General features: G+C 48.0%; 1 protein-coding gene across 2 annotated transcripts in view; it reads right to left on the reverse strand.

Moving 5' to 3' along the window:
• TTC28 (tetratricopeptide repeat domain 28) overlaps positions 1-20,042 on the reverse strand; it is a 510,509-nt gene that overhangs the window by 104,853 nt on the left and 385,614 nt on the right. For both annotated transcript variants that reach the window (XM_073313673.2, XM_073313672.2), the window contains exon 6: positions 8,586-9,093. In XM_073313673.2, coding sequence (XP_073169774.1) covers positions 8,586-9,093 — 508 coding nt within the window. The remainder of the gene's footprint in view (positions 1-8,585; positions 9,094-20,042) is intronic.

The raw sequence follows: 20,042 nt of genomic DNA on the forward strand, positions 1-20,042 counted from the left end.
GTGCTATGTTTGTTATATATTTAATTTCACATCACAGGTCTCAGTAGATTTCCTACTGGGTATTCTGCAAACCTACAAAAATAATCCTGATGACATCAGAATGGTCATAACGAGTGGTTAAACCTCAGATGTTGAACATATAATCATGACATTTTCAGAAGCAAACTAGGGAAATGTGGTCTAGATGAAATTACTATAAGGTGGGTACACAACTGGTTGAAAGACTGTACTCAAAAAATCGTTATCTATGATTTGCTGTCAGACTAGAAGGACATATCTAGTGGGGTCCTGAAGGAGCCTCTCCTGGGTCTACTCAATATTTTCATTAATGACTTGAATAATGGGGTAGAGAGCATGCTTATAAAATTTGCAGAGGACACCAAGGTAGGAGGGGTTGGAAACTCTCTGGAGGGCACGATTAGAATTCAAAACCACCTTGACAAATTCGAGAATAGGTCTGAAATCAACAAGATGAAATTCAATAAACACAAATGAAAAGTACTTCACTTAGGAAGAAAAATCAAATCCACCACTTCAAAAATGGGAAATAAGTAGCTAGGTGGTAGTACTGTTGAAAAGGATCTGCGATTATAGGGATCACAAACTGAATATGAGTCAGCAAGGTGATGCAGCTGTGAAAAAGGCTAATACCGTTCTGCGGTGCACTCACAGGCGTGCTGTACGTGAGACACAGGAGGTAATCGTCCCGCTCGACTCAAGCACTGCTGAAGCCTCAACTAAAGTTCTGGGTGCCACACTTTAGGAAAGACATGGACAAATTGGAGAGAGTCCAGAGGAGAGCAACAGAAGCAATAAAATGTTTAGAAAACCTGATCTGTGAGGAAAGGTTAAAAAAACTGGACATTTAGTCTTGAGAAGAGAAGTCTTGAGAAGAGAAGTCGGGGGGGACGACGACTGGTAACAGTCTTCAAATATGTTAAGGGCTGGTATAAAGAGGACTGTGATCAATTGTTCTCCATATCCACTGAAGGTAGGACAAGAAATCAGGGGCAGGAAGCGAGATTTAGGTTAGGTATTAGGGAAAACTTTCTAACTAAAAGGATAGTTAAGCTCTGGAACAGGCTTCCAAGGTAGATTGTGGACTCCCCATCACTGTTGATTTTTAAGAACAGGTTGGACAAAAACCTGTCAGGGATGGTGCAGGATTACTTGGTCCTACCTCAGCATGGAAGGGATGGACTAGATGACCTCTTGAGATCCCTTCCAGCACAACATTTCTATGATTCTGATCATTTTGATGCATTTCCAGGCCCTTATTATAGAACTAAATGTATTTAATGTGTGTAAATGTATTTAATTCTATTTTTAATTGCTGTATATTACACATTTTCACTATAACTGAAGTTATTCTATTGTTGAGTGTTGATCTGCAATATCAGGAAGGTCAGAAGAGTGAGAAAAATAACAGCTTAAACCACTGACTCTCACTGAGACGTCAGACAGTGTCATACAAAAGAAGCTGTTCTTTAGATATTTAGATGCTAAAAAGGGGTTTGCGAAATCTCCTTAATCGGAGAGCCTTAACTGGAAAACTGTTTTCATGCTTGTAAATCTCAAAAATGGTTACATGGATTTTTAACTACTTTAAAAATATCACCATGGGTGAGGATAAACCTGAGACATTTTACCTGAGTCTTTTTTTATTTCTCCAAAAAGTTGCAAGATGCTTGAAAAAATCATGGAGCAGGTCCTCAAGGAATCAATCCTGAAGCACTTACATGAGAGGAAAGTGATCAGGAACAGTCAGCATGGATTCACCAAGGGAAGGTCATGCCTGACTAATCTAATCGCCTTCTATGATGAGATTACTGGTTCTGTGGATGAAGGGAAAGCAGTGGATGTATTGTTTCTTGACTTTAGCAAAGCTTTTGACACAGTCTCCCACAGTATTCTTGTCAGCAAGTTAAAGAAATATGGGCTGGATGAATGCACTATAAGGTGGGTAGATTGTCGGGCTCAACGGGTAGTGATCAATGGCTCCATGTCTAGTTGGCAGCCGGTGTCAAGTGGAGTGCCCCAGGGGTCGGTCCTTGGGCCGGTTTTGTTCAATATCTTCATAAATGGTCTGGAGGATGGTGTGGATTGCACCCTCAGCAAGTTTGCGGATGATACTAAACTGGGAGGAGTGGTAGATACGCTGGAGGGCAGGGATAGGATACAGAGGGACCTAGACAAATTGAAGGATTGGGCCAAAAGAAATCTGATGAGGTTCAATAAGGATAAGTGCAGGGTCCTGCACTTAGGATGGAAGAATCTAATGCACCGCTACAGACTAGGGACCGAATGGCTAGGCAGCAGTTCTGCGGAAAAGGACCTAGGGGTGACAGTGGACGAGAAGCTGGATGTGAGTCAGCAGTGTGCCCTTGTTGCCAAGAAGGCCAATGGCATTTTGGGATGTATAAGTAGGGGCATAGCGAGCAGATCGAGGGACGTGATCGTTCCCCTCTATTCGACATTGGTGAGGCCTCATCTGGAGTACTGTGTCCAGTTTTGGGCCCCACACTACAAGAAGGATGTGGATAAATTGGAAAGAGTCCAGCGAAGGGCAACAAAAATGATAAGGGGTCTGGAACACATGACTTATGAGGAGAGGCTGAGGGAACTGCGATTGTTTAGTCTGCAGAAGAGAAGAATGAGGGGGGATTTGATAGCTGCTTTCAACTACCTGAGAGGTGGTTCCAGAGAGGATGGTTCTAGACTATTCTCAGTGGCGGAAGAGGACAGGACAAGGAGAAATGGCCTCAAGTTGCAGTGGGGGAGGTTTAGGTTGGATATTAGGAAAATCTTTTTCACTAGGAGGGTGGTGAAACACTGGAATGCGTTACCTAGGGAGGTGGTGGAATCTCCTTCCTTAGAAGTTTTTAAGGTCAGGCTTGACAAAGCCCTGGCTGGGATGATTTAGTTGGGGATTGGTCCTGCTTTGAGCAGGGGGTTGGACTAGATGACCTCCTGAGGTCCCTTCCAACCCTGATATTCTATGATTCTATGATTGGGGCCTATAATTAAAGTGTCTCTTCAAATAAAACCTCACTACCGCAACTCTGTAGGTACCATGCAACTTTGCCTTTATGATTAAAGGCTGGGTTAGTACAATTAGTTCTTCAGTGCAGAGTTACTTGTACTTACCTGGGGAAAACACCCTGCAACTCCTCAGCCTGAGACTGCACCCTGCATCCCTCTGAGATACAGCACTTAAGACACCTGCAGTACATGCACATGGGCAAAGTTCATTGCCTTCATTGGAGTCATGCCTGCTGCATCTGCCAGTGGTATGGGTGGCATACGATGTATTTCCCATACGTAATACACAACACACATGCTACACACCATGTTCTATTGCTGAGTACATTCGATGTACTTTGAGATTTGAAACAATTCTCTCTCAAAATGAGCTAAATCCCTTATAATCTTCCACTCTGTGAAAATAAAGCAGAGCCTTCCAGCCCTAGCTCTGAGAGTGAAGTATAAATTCCTCTCTGCTTTTGCATTTCAATACATGCAGCATATACAGGATTTAGTGGGAAGCAGATGCAGAGGGAAATAGAAGCTTAGCATCCATATGCAATTATAGAGACTATAAACAGTCCTTTGCTCATAATACGAAGTGCCTTTTCTACATGGCAGTAAGCAGAGTTAAGAGTTGCAGAGGCTGACACGCCAACTCTCAAGATGGGGCCTTGGAATCTGAAAACACCATCTGCTTTGCAAAGGTTGACATTCAGAGTCCTGGTTAAACTCCACATCTCCTTGTTATGAAGGGCTTGATAACTTGTGACTTGCCCTCAGTCCATTACCTTCTGCTTACTGACTCACAGAGCACAGTCTATCTCCTGCAGAGCACACCAGCAGCTGGGCTATGTTAGATGCTGTCTCTGTCTCACTCGGCATTAGATAATACAGTAAGGAGAGCCTTCCATCTCAATCACTGAAACACAAACAAAAATTTCTGTTGTTTCAGCAAAGAGGCCAGCACCGACATTCTGGCTCAGAAACACACATTCAGATACATTTTTGGCTGGCAGTGTGGTTATTTTGATGAGGTTTTGTTTTACATGTGGCTTAGATGAAAGACAATTAAGACGACATTTAATTGGTACTGGATGCATTTTAAATAACATTGATGGACTTTCTCAACAAGAACTACACATTTTGATTTCTCAAAGTAACAACTCTGACAGAGAGGAGGGCAGAAAGGTACAGCTAAAGTATCAACTGATACGTGAGATCCTACATTTAGAAGCTAGGAAGGCTGTTTCAAAGTCAAGGAGGGGCTGACTCAGCACTACTGACAAAGTTACATTTAGGCTTAAACCCAATTCGAGAAAAATATTTCTGCTGCATTGAAACCCCTCACTGTTCAACAGAAAAATTTCTGGAATCATGTGATGAAAGTATCGCTAAATATAAAGCTGCTATAAGAATAATAATGGTACTGAGAAGAACTTTCTAATCCAAACTTGCCTCATGGGGTTTTGAGCTGGCAAAATGGTGAGAGCATTAAGAACCTAAGTGAGTTTGTGTCAGGTCTGCAGAAGAGAGAGCAAGCACGTGTACACAAGCCAATGGTGCATGGGATCCTTCAGGGCTGAGGCTAAGCAGCCACAGTTAAAAGTTTTGCTTGCAGAGGATTGCTAATCCCGTCTCTTTGCAATATTTCTGTGCCAAGAGGGTTGTTTCATGGCTCTGACAAACAGAGCATCAGAATGTATCAAAGGCGCAGGCAAGTAAGAAGAAATGTTGTTCAGTTTCAGACCTAATGTCTCCCCCCCACAAGGCTACAGGGGACTCACTCTGCCCCACTGCGTGTGTCACACAGGATGAGAGGGGAGAGAATGACCCAGAAAACACACACCTCTTAACACTCATGCAGGGAATCACAATGCTGAGGAAACCAATTCTAGCTTCTGTTCCCCACACTACATTTTCAGCAACAGAAATTGAACATGCAGAGATATATGGGGAAGCGCCCCACAAAGGAGTAAGTGCTTTGCAGAGGAGAAAAACAGCAGCAAATCCTCATGCTGAAGGTTTAGCCTCCTTTGAAGACACACACAATCTGTCCTCTGTACCGTACAGAGGCCATTTCAGTGCAGTCCCTCTTGGTAAGAACCCCCATGTGGCTGTGCCCTCTCATTGGCACCCTTCAAAGACCCTTCAGTAAAGGATTCCGGATTCCCGCTTTCTCCAGCCAGTTCTCACCACTAGTTGTAAGTAGCTTGTTACTGATACATGCTGGACTAAACCCCCTGAGCAGCTCCCCAGCAATATCCTGGAGAAGCACCAGCGTGCTGCGGCCCAACAGCTGTGTTCCGTGGTCAGCGGGATTCTATTTGGCCTAGGATTCCTGAAGTCAAACCAGAGGGATAGCGTCCACTGGCTCGTTCATACAAGGGATGGGCAGCGCGGCTGAAGCTAACGCAAAGTTCAGCTAGACTGAGAGACTTAGAAATGGAATCTTCCTTTCCCATCTCCCACAGATCATCTCTTGCTCACTTTCTTCCCACTCCCATGTCCCCCACGCCCCAGGAAGGCGCTCACGCTACCAGGGTACCCTAATGGAGACCTTCTACCACTATCAAACTAACGCAGTGATACTTAACTTAGACCTGAACACTATTTTTCTGCTCTCATGCAAGGAAAGTGTCCAGGCCACACTGGGCAAAACCGGCTATGGACAGCAACTTGCCTTTAATTCTACACCTGTAAAACTGAGTTTGAACAATGACTACATGAGTGGGAGAGATCCGGGATTCACTTCTGTTCACCTGGGGAAGACACTGGGGGCTTAGTCCAGGCGCAGTCCTAGCTGGGTGATGGTTTAGGGAACTGCTCTGATGAGTTCTGAAGGCAGTGCCATGTTCCTCTTGATAACGGACTCTGGCCTAGAGGCCCGAGGGCTCAGCTGCTTAACGTACAAAACTGGCAGGAATCCAGAGGCCTCCTCCAAGTGACCTGGAGAAAGTCAGTGATGAATGCCCCCAGCCCCCAACTGCCAACAGAGCCCAAGGCATATGCTCCCCCTGCTCATGGCCAGCAGAGCCCACAGCCCCACATCCGCCAGAGCCACAGAAGCACTTCCACCCCTGTAGCTGGCAGAGTCCAGGGTGCATGCCCCAAACCCCAGCAGAGCCCTGGGTGCATGCTCTACACTCCGGTCCAGCAGAACCCAGAACATGCCTCTCCTGCCCTGTTATCTGCCAGCAGAACCCAGAGAGTAGTTCTCATGCGCACCCGCAGAAAAGACATCTCACAGCACCTGCCAGAGACACGGGGAATGTAATTAGCTCTTTGCTAAATGTATTTGCATTTGTATTTTGCTAAATTCCTTATACAAACATCCCTTATACAAGGTCAGACTCAAAGCATCATCCTTTCCAACCTCCTGGCCATCAGATCCCCTGTCATACGAACAGAAATGTTATCAGTGCTCAGTACTGGCTCTTTAAAGGTCAATGCCCCAAAGGGGTTCTTGCATCATAAACCCATTTAGCCTTACACATTTGCCATAATTTGAGTAAAGAAAAAGGAAACTCAGCGCACTAATTAGAAAGCTGGGGCTGTTCTGTTTTCTTCAGTTCACCTTATCTTCTTTATTCAGCTCTTGAAGACTAAGCTATTAAAGGAAATTAAGTAATTCATCAAGCCCATTTCAATTACCTGCCGCAGATAACATCAGAGTACAATTAGCATCAACAAATGAACCAAGTGCGAACTGCCAGGCAGAAACAGAAGCTAATTTACAGTGCAGGGCTGCCTGCTAGAACTGCACTTCTGGGGGCTGCCAGCATTTCATCATCCCAACAGCCCTTCTCTGTCATTCCCGCCCCCACAGCCACACCTGGACTGCTGAAGGGAATTACAGCCAGGATACCGTCGCCTACGACAGGAAAGTCCACAATGTCGAAAGTCACAGCAAAAGCAGCAAGAACCATCTGTGCTCTCTGAATTCCCACCTTGGGACCAGGGAAAGGGAGAAGCAGTAGAGCGGCATTCCCTCTAAATCAGGGGTGGGCAAACTACGGCCCAGGGGCCACAAGCGGTCCTTCAGACATTTTAATCCAGCCCTCGAGCACCTGCCGGGGAATAGGGTCCGGGGCTTGCCCTGCTCTGGTGCTCCAGTCAGGGAGCGGGGGCTTGCATCACTCCGTGCATACTGTGGCTCTGCATGGCTCCTGGAAGCAGCGGCATGTCCCCCCTCCGACTCCTACATGTAGGGGCAGCCAAGGGGCTCCGCATTCTGCACCCACCCCAAGTGTCATCCCCGCAGCTTCCACTGGCCGGAAACCATGGCCAATGGGATCTGCAGGGACAGCACCTGTGGACGGGGCAGCATGCAGAGCTGCCTGGCCATGCCTCTGCATAGGAGCTGGAGAGGGGACATGCCCCTGCTTCTGGGAGCTGCTTGAGGTAAGTGCCGCCCGGAATCTGCCCCTGACCCTCTCCCGCGCCCCAACACCCTGCCCCAGCCCTGATCCCCCTCCTGCCCTCTGAACCCCTGGGTCCCAGCCCGGAGCACCCTGCTGCACCCCAAACTCTCATCTCCAGAGCCCTCACCCCCCCTTCCGCACCCCAACCCTGTGCCCCAGCCTGGAGCCCCTTCCCACACACTCAACTCCTCATTTCTGGACCCACCACAGAGCCAGCACCCGCAGCCAGAGCCCGCACCCCCTCCCGCACCCCAACCCCCAATTTCGTGAGCATTCATGCCCACTATACAGTTTCCATACCCATATGTGGCCCTCAGGCCAAAAAGTTTGCCCACCCCTGCTCTAAATCCTACTTCTAGTGGTAACTGTAGGACACTAACGTCTCCTCCCCACAGGAACAAACATCATCCAAAACTTGGGTTCTGCGCTTGCTTCGAAAATCAGCTCTGCCGGGATTTGGACAATGCACCCTTTGGGTTAGCGAGAAGGACGTGAGGAGTTGCATTTTGTAAGGTTAACGAGCAGAGCCAACCTTTGGTCCATGAAACGTCCCCACCCTCACACCTGAGTGCTTAGCTGGGCCCGATGTCCTGCATGGGTCCCAAACCTATGACAAGATGGCAGATCATGATGCCCTCACCCCCACTGGACATTATCGTGCTGCCGCACCTGCTTTGCCCCTAAAACCTTCTCTTGGCTCACCTTTGCAGCCCCCCAAACTCATCATCTTACCATTTCACTCCCTGCTCTGGAGTCACCTCATGCTTTTCACTCCACCACTTGGATATGTTAAAGGGCTGCCCCAGGAGCATATTGCTTTGGCACTTTGAACCTGGAAAGTGCCCACTTGCTGCTGGGATGAAGGCAGGGCTGCTGGAACAATTTGTACAGTGGGGGTGCTGAGAGCCATTGAACCAAACGGTAAACCCTGTATATGATGGAAACTTCTTCAAGCGAGGGGGTGCTGCAGTGCCCCGCTCCCCTACTTCCAGCACCTATGAATGAAGGGGACTGAGATGAGCAGCTGGCTTAGGGGAAGCAAGGGATTTGAGAAGGTGACACAGAGCGAAGTTCCCTGCAGTAGACCATGTGGTTAGGCATTGTTACACTATTCCCCACACAGCCTGGGGCACTTACCTAGATTGGAAGAGGCTCTGCCCTCAGCAGCTCGGTCCTGCAGGCTCTCAGCAATGCCCAGCTGTTCTTCATGGTACTGCTTGGCCCTCTCCAGATCTTGCATACATCTGGCAGCATGGCCCAGGCCAGCATAGGCCCGCATCTCAATGGCTTTCTCGGCCAGTTCCTGAGCCAGCTCCAGCACATAATTGTGGTAGGACATGGCCTTGTCAAAGTTCCTCCGGTAGTGGTAGGCGCTGCCCAGGTTGCTATAGGCTCGCGCCTCCTCCCGCTTGTTCCCCAGCTCCTTGGCAATCTTCAGGTGCTGCTCGTGGCACTGCACCGCATTCTCAAAGTCCCCCATAGCAATGTACACTGCCCCCATGTTACCCAGCTCGCGGGCCTCCGAGAGCTCGTCTTTGGATTGCTTTGCAAGGAGAACACACTGCTTGTGACTAGCCAGTGCATTGGGGTAATCACCAATGGCTGTGTACACATGGCCCAGGCTGCTCAGAGCTGAGGAAGCTGCCTGTAAGACAAGAGAGAGAGGGTGAGAGTGAGAGCCTGTGGAAACAGAGTCAAGTCAAAGGGACACACAACAGTCACCTGTTAGCCTCTAACAAACTCTTCCAGGGAGACTCCAGCTCTGCTTCCTGGAGGGTCCAGTGAAAACCTGTCTATCTGCACCTGCAACACGATACTCAGGAGAAAAATCCCCAGCTGCCGAACAGGGGAACGTGCTGTTTGTGGCTCTCCAGCAGCTACGACATTTCTCTGAGGGCAGCTTGTGGCAATGAGGGGCTGCAGGGAGAGCACCTGGAGGGCTGGCAGAGAGAACTGGACTGGGATTCTCTCATTGATGCACTATACCTTCCCATCCCCTGACAGACGTAGTGGGGAAACCCATGGCACTGCAAAGCCTGGGGACTGTGGGGTAATACAGAATGTGGAATCTGCAGGAACTTGGCAATATCAGGAGCCACAAGGTGTGAGCTGCCTCAGAGAGCTGGGTTCCTGCCCTGAAGGCAGCTGCATCTCAGCCCATCTCTCACTACTACACCTACAGTCATTTCAGTTATCACAGCAAAGTCCTGTCCACAGGGCTCTTGGGCAGACAGATATGTAATGGCATTTCTCTGCAGAATAATGACTAATGAATTGCTTGCTTCTGTGCCACTTCCTGCACAATGAGCTCCTTTCCAACAGCAGCAGAGGTCTCAGGCTCTGAATAAGGAGCCTAAGAGGATGATCTGTGGGAAATTGCAGCAGGATGCAGCTCAGACTGACCATGTTCACACTGCAGAGCTTCCCAATCCCTCTGCATACTGAGCCTGCAGAGATTCCTGCGCTAGATTCATGGCATCTGCTTTGTTAGATAGTCCTTAAAACATCTGCTGTGGGAATTCTGACCCATGCACAGGGAGCGATCAGACAGGGATAAGGAATCAGACAAGGATACCTGCACAGTTAAGCCAGCATGCTCAGCGTCACCAACCCAAATTATTCAGGTGGTTGTAGATTAAACCTGCCCCTTGAACTACACTGAGCAGCTGCTGCATCAGTGAAGGCCCGAAGGACGACAGCATTAGCCCACAAGATGGACTCACCCCAAGCAAGGTTAGGAGGAAAACCCTGCTTTTTACATGTCCAAGTAGTATCATGGTTCTGAGTGTGTGCTTGGGTCTGTCCCCAGCCACCCTGGAAACCTCTCCCACTCACCGCACCAGAAGAGGCCGTTAGAACTGCCATCCTCTCCCCATGGAAGCCATGCCTACCCCAGCAAATACAGGCCTTTGCAAAGGCAGTTCCCTCCCAGCCTGCCTGCCACTTGTCCTTGATATACTGAGATCTTCCCGATTGTTCTCTACAGCTGGGGCCCTACATCCAGCTTGGACACATCCAGCAGGCAAGAGGGTTCCATTTCAGTCCTGTCAGGCCATTAACCCCTTCCTGGGCACCCCATCACATGCACCCAGCTGTGAACAGGCAGCAGATGAGGGTTCCTCTCTAGCAGGAAAGCTGGTTCAAGTCCCCGCGTTGGGAGCTGCACTAGACTGTTACTACTAGCTACAGTCTCACAGCAGCAACTCGTCTTTCAGGGCTTTCAACAACCAAGACCAGAGGAGCCTTCCTAATGATTATTTTTATTAAAATTATATCACAGGAGGAAGAATAATGCAGTGTCAGGAAGATCTATGGGCCAGAGCAAAGGGCAGACAGTGCAGACGATAAATTACTTCCATGCTTAGCAACATTAATGGACTAATGTTTCCAAATCAAGGATTTGTAAACATGCTGTGCTGATGCAAATTAAATAGATTAAAAAGGAAACCAGTTTTTCTGATACAAGAATCTGAGGCAACAGGTTAGCTATTAAACACAATTTATAGGTCATAAGATATGAAAGTTGGCCAGAAAGCACTACCTCGGCCAGCTCCATAAATAGCAAAGCTGCATTTGCTTTCCCTGAGGGATCCTTGTAGGCAGCTTAATTATACCATAAAAACTGCCAGAATTTACAATGACTTCATTTTTTTTCACTTGATGCTATAGATGAATCTCATGCAGCACAATAGGCAGCAAATATCTGAGACCAGCAGAGTTGCAGCTGATGCTAAAAACATTGTGATTTCCCTGGCAAGGCTGATGCACACTCCTGGGATAGGAAGTCAGATGATGAAACCTTCCCCCTTTCCTCGGGGTCTCTAAAGTGCTCCCGTTAGAGTCCTGAGGATTCCCCTTCCACATCTCCTGAGTCTTAGCCTTGGGCCTGATCTGCTAGCCAAGGAGAACAGGATGGATGGGAATTCCTGCAGTCCAACACTAGGGGCACAGCTGAGACAGGCTTTGGTGTTTGGTACCAATGCTGCCATCCAGGGTTTAATGCTCTCGATTCATGCTGTAAGGGAGGGAAAGTTACGTTACTTTTGCTGCTGTAACTTGCCCCAGAATGGAAAATGTAGCAGCAAGCAGCAATTCCCCTAACCTGCTCTTACTCACACCTCTGATACTGTGGGGGTGAGGAGACTGAATACGCTGGCCTGGGCTGGAAGTTACACTTGGCTGTGGGACATGTTGCTCCAATCCACCCTCTACAGCTAGTGTGCACCAGAACGAGCCTAAAAGACAGGCTTTGGCAGGGGGGTTGGGGCCTGACTGTACTCCTTCAAAAGGAAGGGTTTACACTGTGTAGCAGGGAAGGCTGTTGAAAAAGGAAGAGACCATTTCTGTTGGGATCAAGAGTCTGGTGGGCTGCACCAATGCCCAGGCAGAACTGCTGGACAGACATGTTTTGAACAACAATAGGGTGGAAAAGGACGACTTCTCTTCAGACATGAAGGCACCTGTCTCACGTGCAGAGGGAGTCCTGACAAAAAGGCAGTTACAATATTTGCTCAGAAAAATATTTTCTATGGGGCACCCCACAGAACATTCCTGGACTGGCTCCTGGCCCCATCTCTAACTTCTCCCCATGCTGGAAAGTTTTAGGCCATTACCAAGAGTTTGTCATCCAGCTAGCTGAACATAAGATGAAAGGTCTCAGCAGAATATTAATGTATCTGGGAATGGACTTGGATTTGTTGGGAATGGAAGCCCCACAACTAAGTGAGAAGGTGCAGTACCTCATTACCCTGGACATGATGGTGGCCTCCCAGACACGCTTGCTGACAGGCTGGCGGAGCGCTGTATGCAGGGTTATCCACCCAAGCAGGGCCAGTTTGTTTCCATACATGTTGCAGCAGCAACAAGCAGAGTTGGGAGGAGGCCTCATTCCATTCATGTTAGTTTCACACCATCTTGAAAGAGATCTGGCTCTTTGGAAAGAGTTCTCAAGCAATTTAATGAAATAACTATTTGGCAAACTCTAACAAGGCACTGCAGTTATTTGAGGGTGGGTCTGACGGAGCCTGTTCTGAGGCTGCTATACAACTAGAGGCAGAAATCAGAATTTTTTTGCTTTGTGAAATTTCATTAAAGTGAAAATGGCTCAATGTTGTGTCTAAATTCCCAGCCCAACGGTAAAACGTATGCACTTAGAAACCATGTATAGGCTCTAAACACAACACTGTAAGGCCCTGCACAGGCTGTGACTCCATACAATACACCTGGGCTCCCACCAGCTCTGGTGACATGTGAAGTACCCATTACTGACCAGCAGGCACTGGTAGCCTGTTCTTGTCATCGTTAAAGCCCAGTGCAGTACAACCCCCTGCCCGACTAGCACTGCAGCCTCAATTAAGGCCGGGAGCAGGCAACTCTCTCACGGTGCCACTCGGGAAACCTGACCATAAGAACCAGCCTCGCAAGGCTTGTTGGGGACATTCGTTTGCACATTAGTCAGCGAGAAGAGCCATGGCCAGGTAGTATTGATCACAGCTGGGAACAGACTCAGCCTGTCCAAAGTGCAGTAGCTAGGGAGAAGAGGCATGACAGGGCTAGATGAATCTCAGCACTGCTGCACACCTCCAGAGACCTCTCACATTGCACACTGAGAAGCAGCATTTAGAAAGTCCCCAGATCATTACCTTAGAGAGCGATTTGGGCTATTGCAGCAATTCCTTCCCGGGGCTTGTAATCACTTAGTCCAACATCATCCCCAGGCACAGCAAGAAGAGCTAGCCTAAGATCTATGGTTTGGCCAAGGCCCTTGGGGCATGGCAGAAGGGGCCTGACTTGCCCCACTGAATGCCCAGGGTTTAACTCTTCAGATAATGGAGGGGAAGAGCAGAGGAGGAGAGTTGTGAGGTGGGGAGGGGAAAAAGGAGGGAGAAATGGATGGAGGACTGGGAAAGGAAAGGATGGATTATGATCCTGTAACTTCCACAGATGTCTTTATTGCTAACACAGGCGACTCTCTCACGCCCAGGGCAGAAGGGGGCCCCCCCACTCTCACTGCAGTGCTTGCACTGGGATATGCGGTTTATTGTGTTAAATGGAGCGATGTCTGATCCGTGTGCTTTGTGCAGTTTCAGAGGCAATTTTCGCCATCATTTTCATGGCTGCATGAGGAGAGCCCAGGGTGGTTTTGGCTTCTTCTGGGCTGGTTCCCTGCAGCATCTCTCCTGCAGTAAGAGAATTCTCAGTGCTCACAAAGTACTGATGGGGGTCATTAGTGGAAGATTGTGGAGCCTGACATAAAACTAGTATTTGGGAACAATTTGGTGATTAAATCTGCTGAGGGACACCAGGGACATGCTGCTGGGGGCTGGTAGTAGGACTGGGGAAGATATATTCGTTGGATACTTAATAAAATCCTCCACACAATAATGTCCTCTGGGAACTCTAGTGGCTCATGCACAGAACTAACAGAGGAAGGGAATTCCATCTGCATTTGAAGGAGCCTCACAACACCACAAAGGGTGCATCAAGGCTGACCCCAGAGGTGTCTGCCTGAAGTGGACTCCAGATGCATATTCAGGAGTGGCTTTGCTTTGCATCAGGGGGATGGGAGACTCTGGCCTGGTACCACTGGGGTTTTGCTTCAGGAGACATGAAGAAAATGAATGCTTTATAAAGCGGACAAAGACATATCTTACAGTGGAGGTTGCTTCCACCTGTAATCATGCAATTTATCCCTTTCAGAGAAAGCAGACACTCCTGCCACCAAGCTGAGGCTTTAGAAGTAAGTTCTAAAGAAGAAAATCATTTCTAATTGTTCTGTGTTTCCTGAGAACAGCCAGATCAGCTTTTCTAGCTGAGTAAGGTAAAGAGCCTGATGCTAAACAGATGTATAATAAAGAAGCACAGCTACAGGGGGACTTGATAACAGGGAAACACAGGGGCCTGAGCTGTTTCATCCAAGCCAGAAGCTGGCCATGTCACAGCTATATTGTTAGGAAGAAGTTATCTGAGTTACAGTTCAACACCTATAAGCATGAGAACATCATGCACATCACCCACAAACACTGCTGTGTCTGTAGTGATTGTTAGAAGACTCCTTCCAGCACCAGTGCATAAGCACTTGCCAAAGATGATGGTCTGGACAGCAGAAACACGGCTTCCAGCAGCGCAGACAGAAGAATTGGAAATAGATCAGGCATGCCTGGAAGCGAGTCCCCAAGGGGCAGCACTGAGTGGGAGCCCAGCCTTCCCCCCCCGGGGGGGCACTTGGCAGCAGCTGGGGCTCACCCCATCCCCAGACACCACTCTAGCAGGGAGCCAGTGGTCACAGTGATTGAATTCCCGTGCATGGCTCAAGCAGTGGATGATTGGGGGAGCTGTGTGGGAATGCAGGACTCAAAGAAAGCAAACCTCTCAGGACCCTGAGTTACAGAGTTACCAAGGCTCAACACCTCCCTTTGGATTTATAATATTTTAAATTGGTGGACTGCAGCTGTTTTCTTGGGCTGTAAAGTACACACACACACACACACACACACATCAGTGTGCAGCTGCCACTGGCCTACAGGGGCCTGGATCACCTTCCTTCTCTTACTTCCCATTGAGTTCTAATCCTAAACAGAACCAAATACTGGGAGCCCTAACAATTTTGTCATCTCCCCTTCATATCTGCCCTGACCAGGGTGGTGTTGGTTCCCAGTCAGGGTGGTGGGGAAAGGGGTTATAGCTCACTTGCAAAGCCAAGAAGGTGGGAGGGGCCAGCCGAGGGGAAGAGAGTAAAATGAAATTCACCTAACACAGGTGTGAAGTAGGCATCTGAGATGAGCCTTTCCTAGACCCTGGCGAAACAACAAACCAGGACTCTCAGTTACACCTGCAAAGTCATGGTGCTGTCCACTTACCCGTCAGAACTTCCTCACCCGCCACTGTGGGCTGGTATGTAGGGAGGGGGTTGGGATGGGGCCAGGGCCAGAGACCTCTGCTACAAACTTCCTGGGCAGTCGCTCTGTGCCTTGCTTCCTCATCTGTGAAATGGGGACAGCACTTCCCTACCTCACAGGGATGCTGTGAAGATAATACATTAAAGACTGCAAGTAAGATAGGGCTTGTCTACCCAGGAAAGTTTTACCATTTATACCGATAATATATCAATATAGTTAAACTGGTACGACACTCCCTGTGGACACACTAATTTCAGAATAAGAATGGCTTTTTTTTGGTTAAGCTTAATCCCCTTCCAAAGCAGTCTAAGGGTAGGTCTACACTACCCGCCGGGTTGGCAGGTAGCCATTGATATATCAGGGGTTGATTTATTGCATCGAGTCTAGATGTGATAAATCGATCCCCGAGCGCTCTCCCGTTGACTCCGGAACTCCAGCACCGCGAGAGGCGCAAGCGGAGTCGGCAGGGGAGCGGCAGCAGTCGACTCACCGCCGTGAAGATGCCACGGTAAGTCGATCTAGGTACGTCGACTTCAGCTACGCTATTCTTGTAGCTGAAGTTGCGTACCTTACATCGACTCCCCCCCAGTGTAGACCAGGGCTAAGGGCTTGTCTACACTGGCACTTTAGCTGAGCGAGAAAGTTGCATTGCTGTACTCTCCTCATGGAGGTGGTTTTTTTTTTACAGTGCTGGGAGATCTCTCTCCTAGCGCTGGTGCCACAACTACACAGCCACAACAGTGCTTTAACGCTGCTAGTGAAGACATACCCTGAGTGTCTACACAGGGAGTTATACCAGTGTAGCTTCATCAGTTTAAATTCACACCTTAGCTTATACTGGCATACTTTTCCTCTGTAGACAAGCCCCCAGACAATATAGAATGGGGGCCATGAAGAGATATTTGTAAGGTGAATAACTCTCTACCCCCGTACCAAGCAAACCAAGTAGAGGAGGGGTGGGGGAAGGGGACCAGAGATAAATGAAAAGCAGTTTGAAATGGAGGAGGAGAGACAGATAAATGGTGGGGGAAGCTGGGACAGAGAAAACATGGCCATTAAAAACATGACAGAAGAGAAAGGCCAAACCAGAAAAGTAAAACCTCTTGGAGAGAAAGGATTGTAAATAACAAAATTAAAATTCTGAATTTATCCACAACACCCAAGAGTGTTCATCCAATCAGGGTGCAGAAGTAACACCCTAAAATGTGTATGTCTGATCAAATGTAAGCAACTGCTCATGAATGACTCTTGGGACATTTCTCAGCCTGGGAGACTCTGAAGATGTGCCAGACTCATTGTGCAAGTTAACGCTGCTGGTCTCCACATTAGCTCTCATCTGTCAAGAGAGCATCAGCTCTTGTTTTGCACTTGTTCTTTGGGGAAGTCTCTGCCCTACTCGATACACATCCTGCCATCTTTGTGCACCCCTTCCTCCAGTCTGTGGGTCTGATTTCGAGAAGGAGGCTAGCATTCATGCCATACTCCTTCCCACGCTCAAGAGCCTTCACGCCTTATTTCACCTCACCTGAACACCCCCCCACACTCCATTTTTGTAACCCTAATTCTTTTCCCTTGTGTTTCCTCCATCACAAAGGCAGCCTTAGGCTCCTAAGACTGCAGCAGGAGACAGGCAATGATGTGGTGAAGGTTTTATGTTCCGTGTGGAACAGAGAGGTACGGGGGGAGGGGGAGGAAGAGAGAGAGTGAGAAATAATATCTTGCAATATAATTTTACCCCAATGCTAGTCTGTTGGGCAGTCTGATGAGGAGTTGCAAGGCTGCAAACTGTGCGCTGCTGTGAAAATGTGCCCCTCCTGCTAATGAAATGGGTCTTGGAATCTTATCAAGGACAGAACATTGCCTGGGACTCTAGTTGATTGTAAAAAGAAAGGGAGTACTTGTGGCACATTAGAGACTAACCAATTTATTTGAGCATAAGCTTTCGTGAGCTACAGCTCACTTCATCGGATGCATACTGTGGAAAGTACAGAAGATCTTTTTATACACACAAACCATGAAAAAATGGGTGTTTATCACTACAAAAGGTTTTCTCTCCCCCCACCCCACTCTCCTGCTGGTAATAGCTTATCTAAAATGATCACTCTTCTTACAATGTGTATGATAATCAAGGTGGGCCATTTCCAGCAGAAATCCAGGGTTTAACAAGAACGTCTGGGGGGTGGTGGGGTAGGAAAAAACAAGAGGAAATAGGTTACCTTGCATAATGACTTAGCCACTCCCAGTCTCTATTCAAGCCTAAGTTAACTGTATCCAATTTGCAAATGAATTCCAATTCAACAGTCTCTCGCTGGAGTCTGGTTTTGAAGTTTTTCTGCTGTAATATTGCAACTTTCATGTCTGTAATCGAGTGACCAGAGAGATTGACGTGTTCTCCGACTGGTTTATGAATGTTATAATTCTTGACATCTGATTTGTGTCCATTTATTCTTTTACATAGAGACTGTCCAGTTTGACCAATGTACATGGCAGAGGGACATTGCTGGCACATGATGGCATATATTACATTGGTGGATGTGCAGGTGAACGAGCCTCTGATAGTGTGGCTGATGTTATTAGGCCCTGTGATGGTGTCCCCTGAATAGATATGTGGGCACAGTTGGCAACGGGCTTTGTTGCAAGGATAGGTTCCTGGGTTAGTGGTTCTGTTGTGTGGTATGTGGTTGCTGGTGAGTATTTGCTTCAGGTTGGGGGGCTGTCTGTAAGCGAGGACTGGCCTGTCTCCCAAGATTTGTGAGAGTGTTGGGTCATCCTTCAGGATAGGTTGTAGATCCTTAATAATGCGTTGGAGGGGTTTTAGTTGGGGGCTGAAGGTGACAGCTAGTGGCGTTCTGTTATTTTCTTTGTTAGGCCTGTCCTGTAGTAGGTAACTTCTGGGAACTCTTCTGGCTCTGTCAATCTGTTTCTTCACTTCTGCAGGTGGGTATTGTAGTTGTAAGAATGCTTGATAGAGATCTTGTAGGCGTTTGTCTCTGTCTGAGGGGTTGGAGCAAATGCGGCTGTATCGCAGAGCTTGGCTGTAGACGATGGATCGTGTGGTGTGGTCAGGGTGAAAGCTGGAGGCATGTAGGTAGGCATAGCGGTCAGTAGGTTTCCGGTATAGGGTGGTGTTTATGTGACCATCGTTTATTAGCACTGTAGTGTCCAAGAAGTGGATCTCTTGTGTGGACTGGACCAGGCTGAGTTTGATGATGGGATGGAAATTGTTGAAACCATGGTGGAATTCCTCAAGGGCTTCTTTTCCATGGGTCCAGATGATGAAGATGTCATCAATATAGCGCAAGTAGAGTAGGGGCATTAGGGGATGAGAGCTGAGGAAGCGTTGTTTTAAGTCAGCCATAAAAATGTTTGCATACTGTGGGGCCATGCGGGTACCCATAGCAGTGCCGCTGATCTGAAGGTATACATTGTCCCCAAATGTAAAATAGTTATGGGTAAGGACAAAGTCACAAAGTTCAGCCACCAGGTTAGCCGTGACATTATTGGGGATAGTGTTCTTGACGGCTTGTAGTCCATCTTTGTGTGGAATGTTGGTGTAGAGGGCTTCTACATCCATAGTGGCCAGGATGGTGTTATCAGGAAGATCACCGATGGATTGTAGTTTCCTCAGGAAGTCAGTGGTGTCTCAAAGGTAGCTGGGAGTGCAAGTTGATTGTAGAGTTTGCTAGTTTGTATTCTTACAGCAGCTCCCAGGAGCAAACATTGAGGGATTATTGTTTTAACTCAATTTTGGGTCATTAAACTGAGGCAATGGGTGGGGTAGCCACCAGCATGTGATAAGATCAAGTAACTGCCCAATGAGCTCTAGCTGCCTAGCAAGGATATCTGGTAATGGGGAAAGCAGAGTTTAGTTGCCAACAAGACAAGTGAAAAAGTGCCACTAGAAAGTGCCCCAAAATGTCCCCTCTTTAGCATTTCCAGTTAAGCCCTGCCAGAGAGCAGCAAGAGGGAACTGGGACAGTGGCTGCAGAGGAATTCAGTGCTACTTTGTCCCTGCTGAGCCACACTTGCAGGCTGTGGTCACTACAACCTTGACATGATCAACTCAGAGCTTTAGGTAGAGAGACATGGAAGGCTACCAAAGGTGACTGGTATTTAATGCTCACATCCACCCCAAAGCTGCTTCCCGGGGCACAGAAGAGCAGCTCTCCACACCTGTCTGGAGACAGTGTGGCATTCTCGGTGTGTCCATTACCAAACGGAAAAGTCAAATAATGAAGATGCTTAGCAGATACTCAGATCGCTGGTGCTGGCCAGGGACTAAGCCATGGGGATTAGCTAATGATGGATGCTTCCTCAGTTTGCTCTACAGGTCCGGGTGGTAGTAAGAAGGGATGAGTGCTTTCAGGATCTACATGCTCATTCAGAGAGGATTAGCTGTCAGTTCTGCCAAGAGGAGAGGACTCCCAGCAGCTGTCAGCAGCACTTTATTACACACATTTTCCTTCAGTTCTGTTAAACCCACTGATCATTTACTCAGAAATTACCAGCATTTCAGAACCAATCTCAAAGACCTGAATGTGCTCTAGGTACAAATGTGAATTTAACAGACAATACACAAAAAGTGTCACCATCTCCAAAACTGCCCCGAAAGCCAGGCTGAAGTGCTGGTGCTAGACTTTGCGAGTTGTGTCTCATCTGAAGAAGAGAAAAGAAGCAGCAGGCATGACTCTCCCTC

The sequence above is a fragment of the Lepidochelys kempii genome, chromosome 15 (genome assembly GCF_965140285.1).
Source record: "Lepidochelys kempii isolate rLepKem1 chromosome 15, rLepKem1.hap1, whole genome shotgun sequence".
Lineage (NCBI taxonomy): Eukaryota > Metazoa > Chordata > Testudines > Cheloniidae > Lepidochelys > Lepidochelys kempii.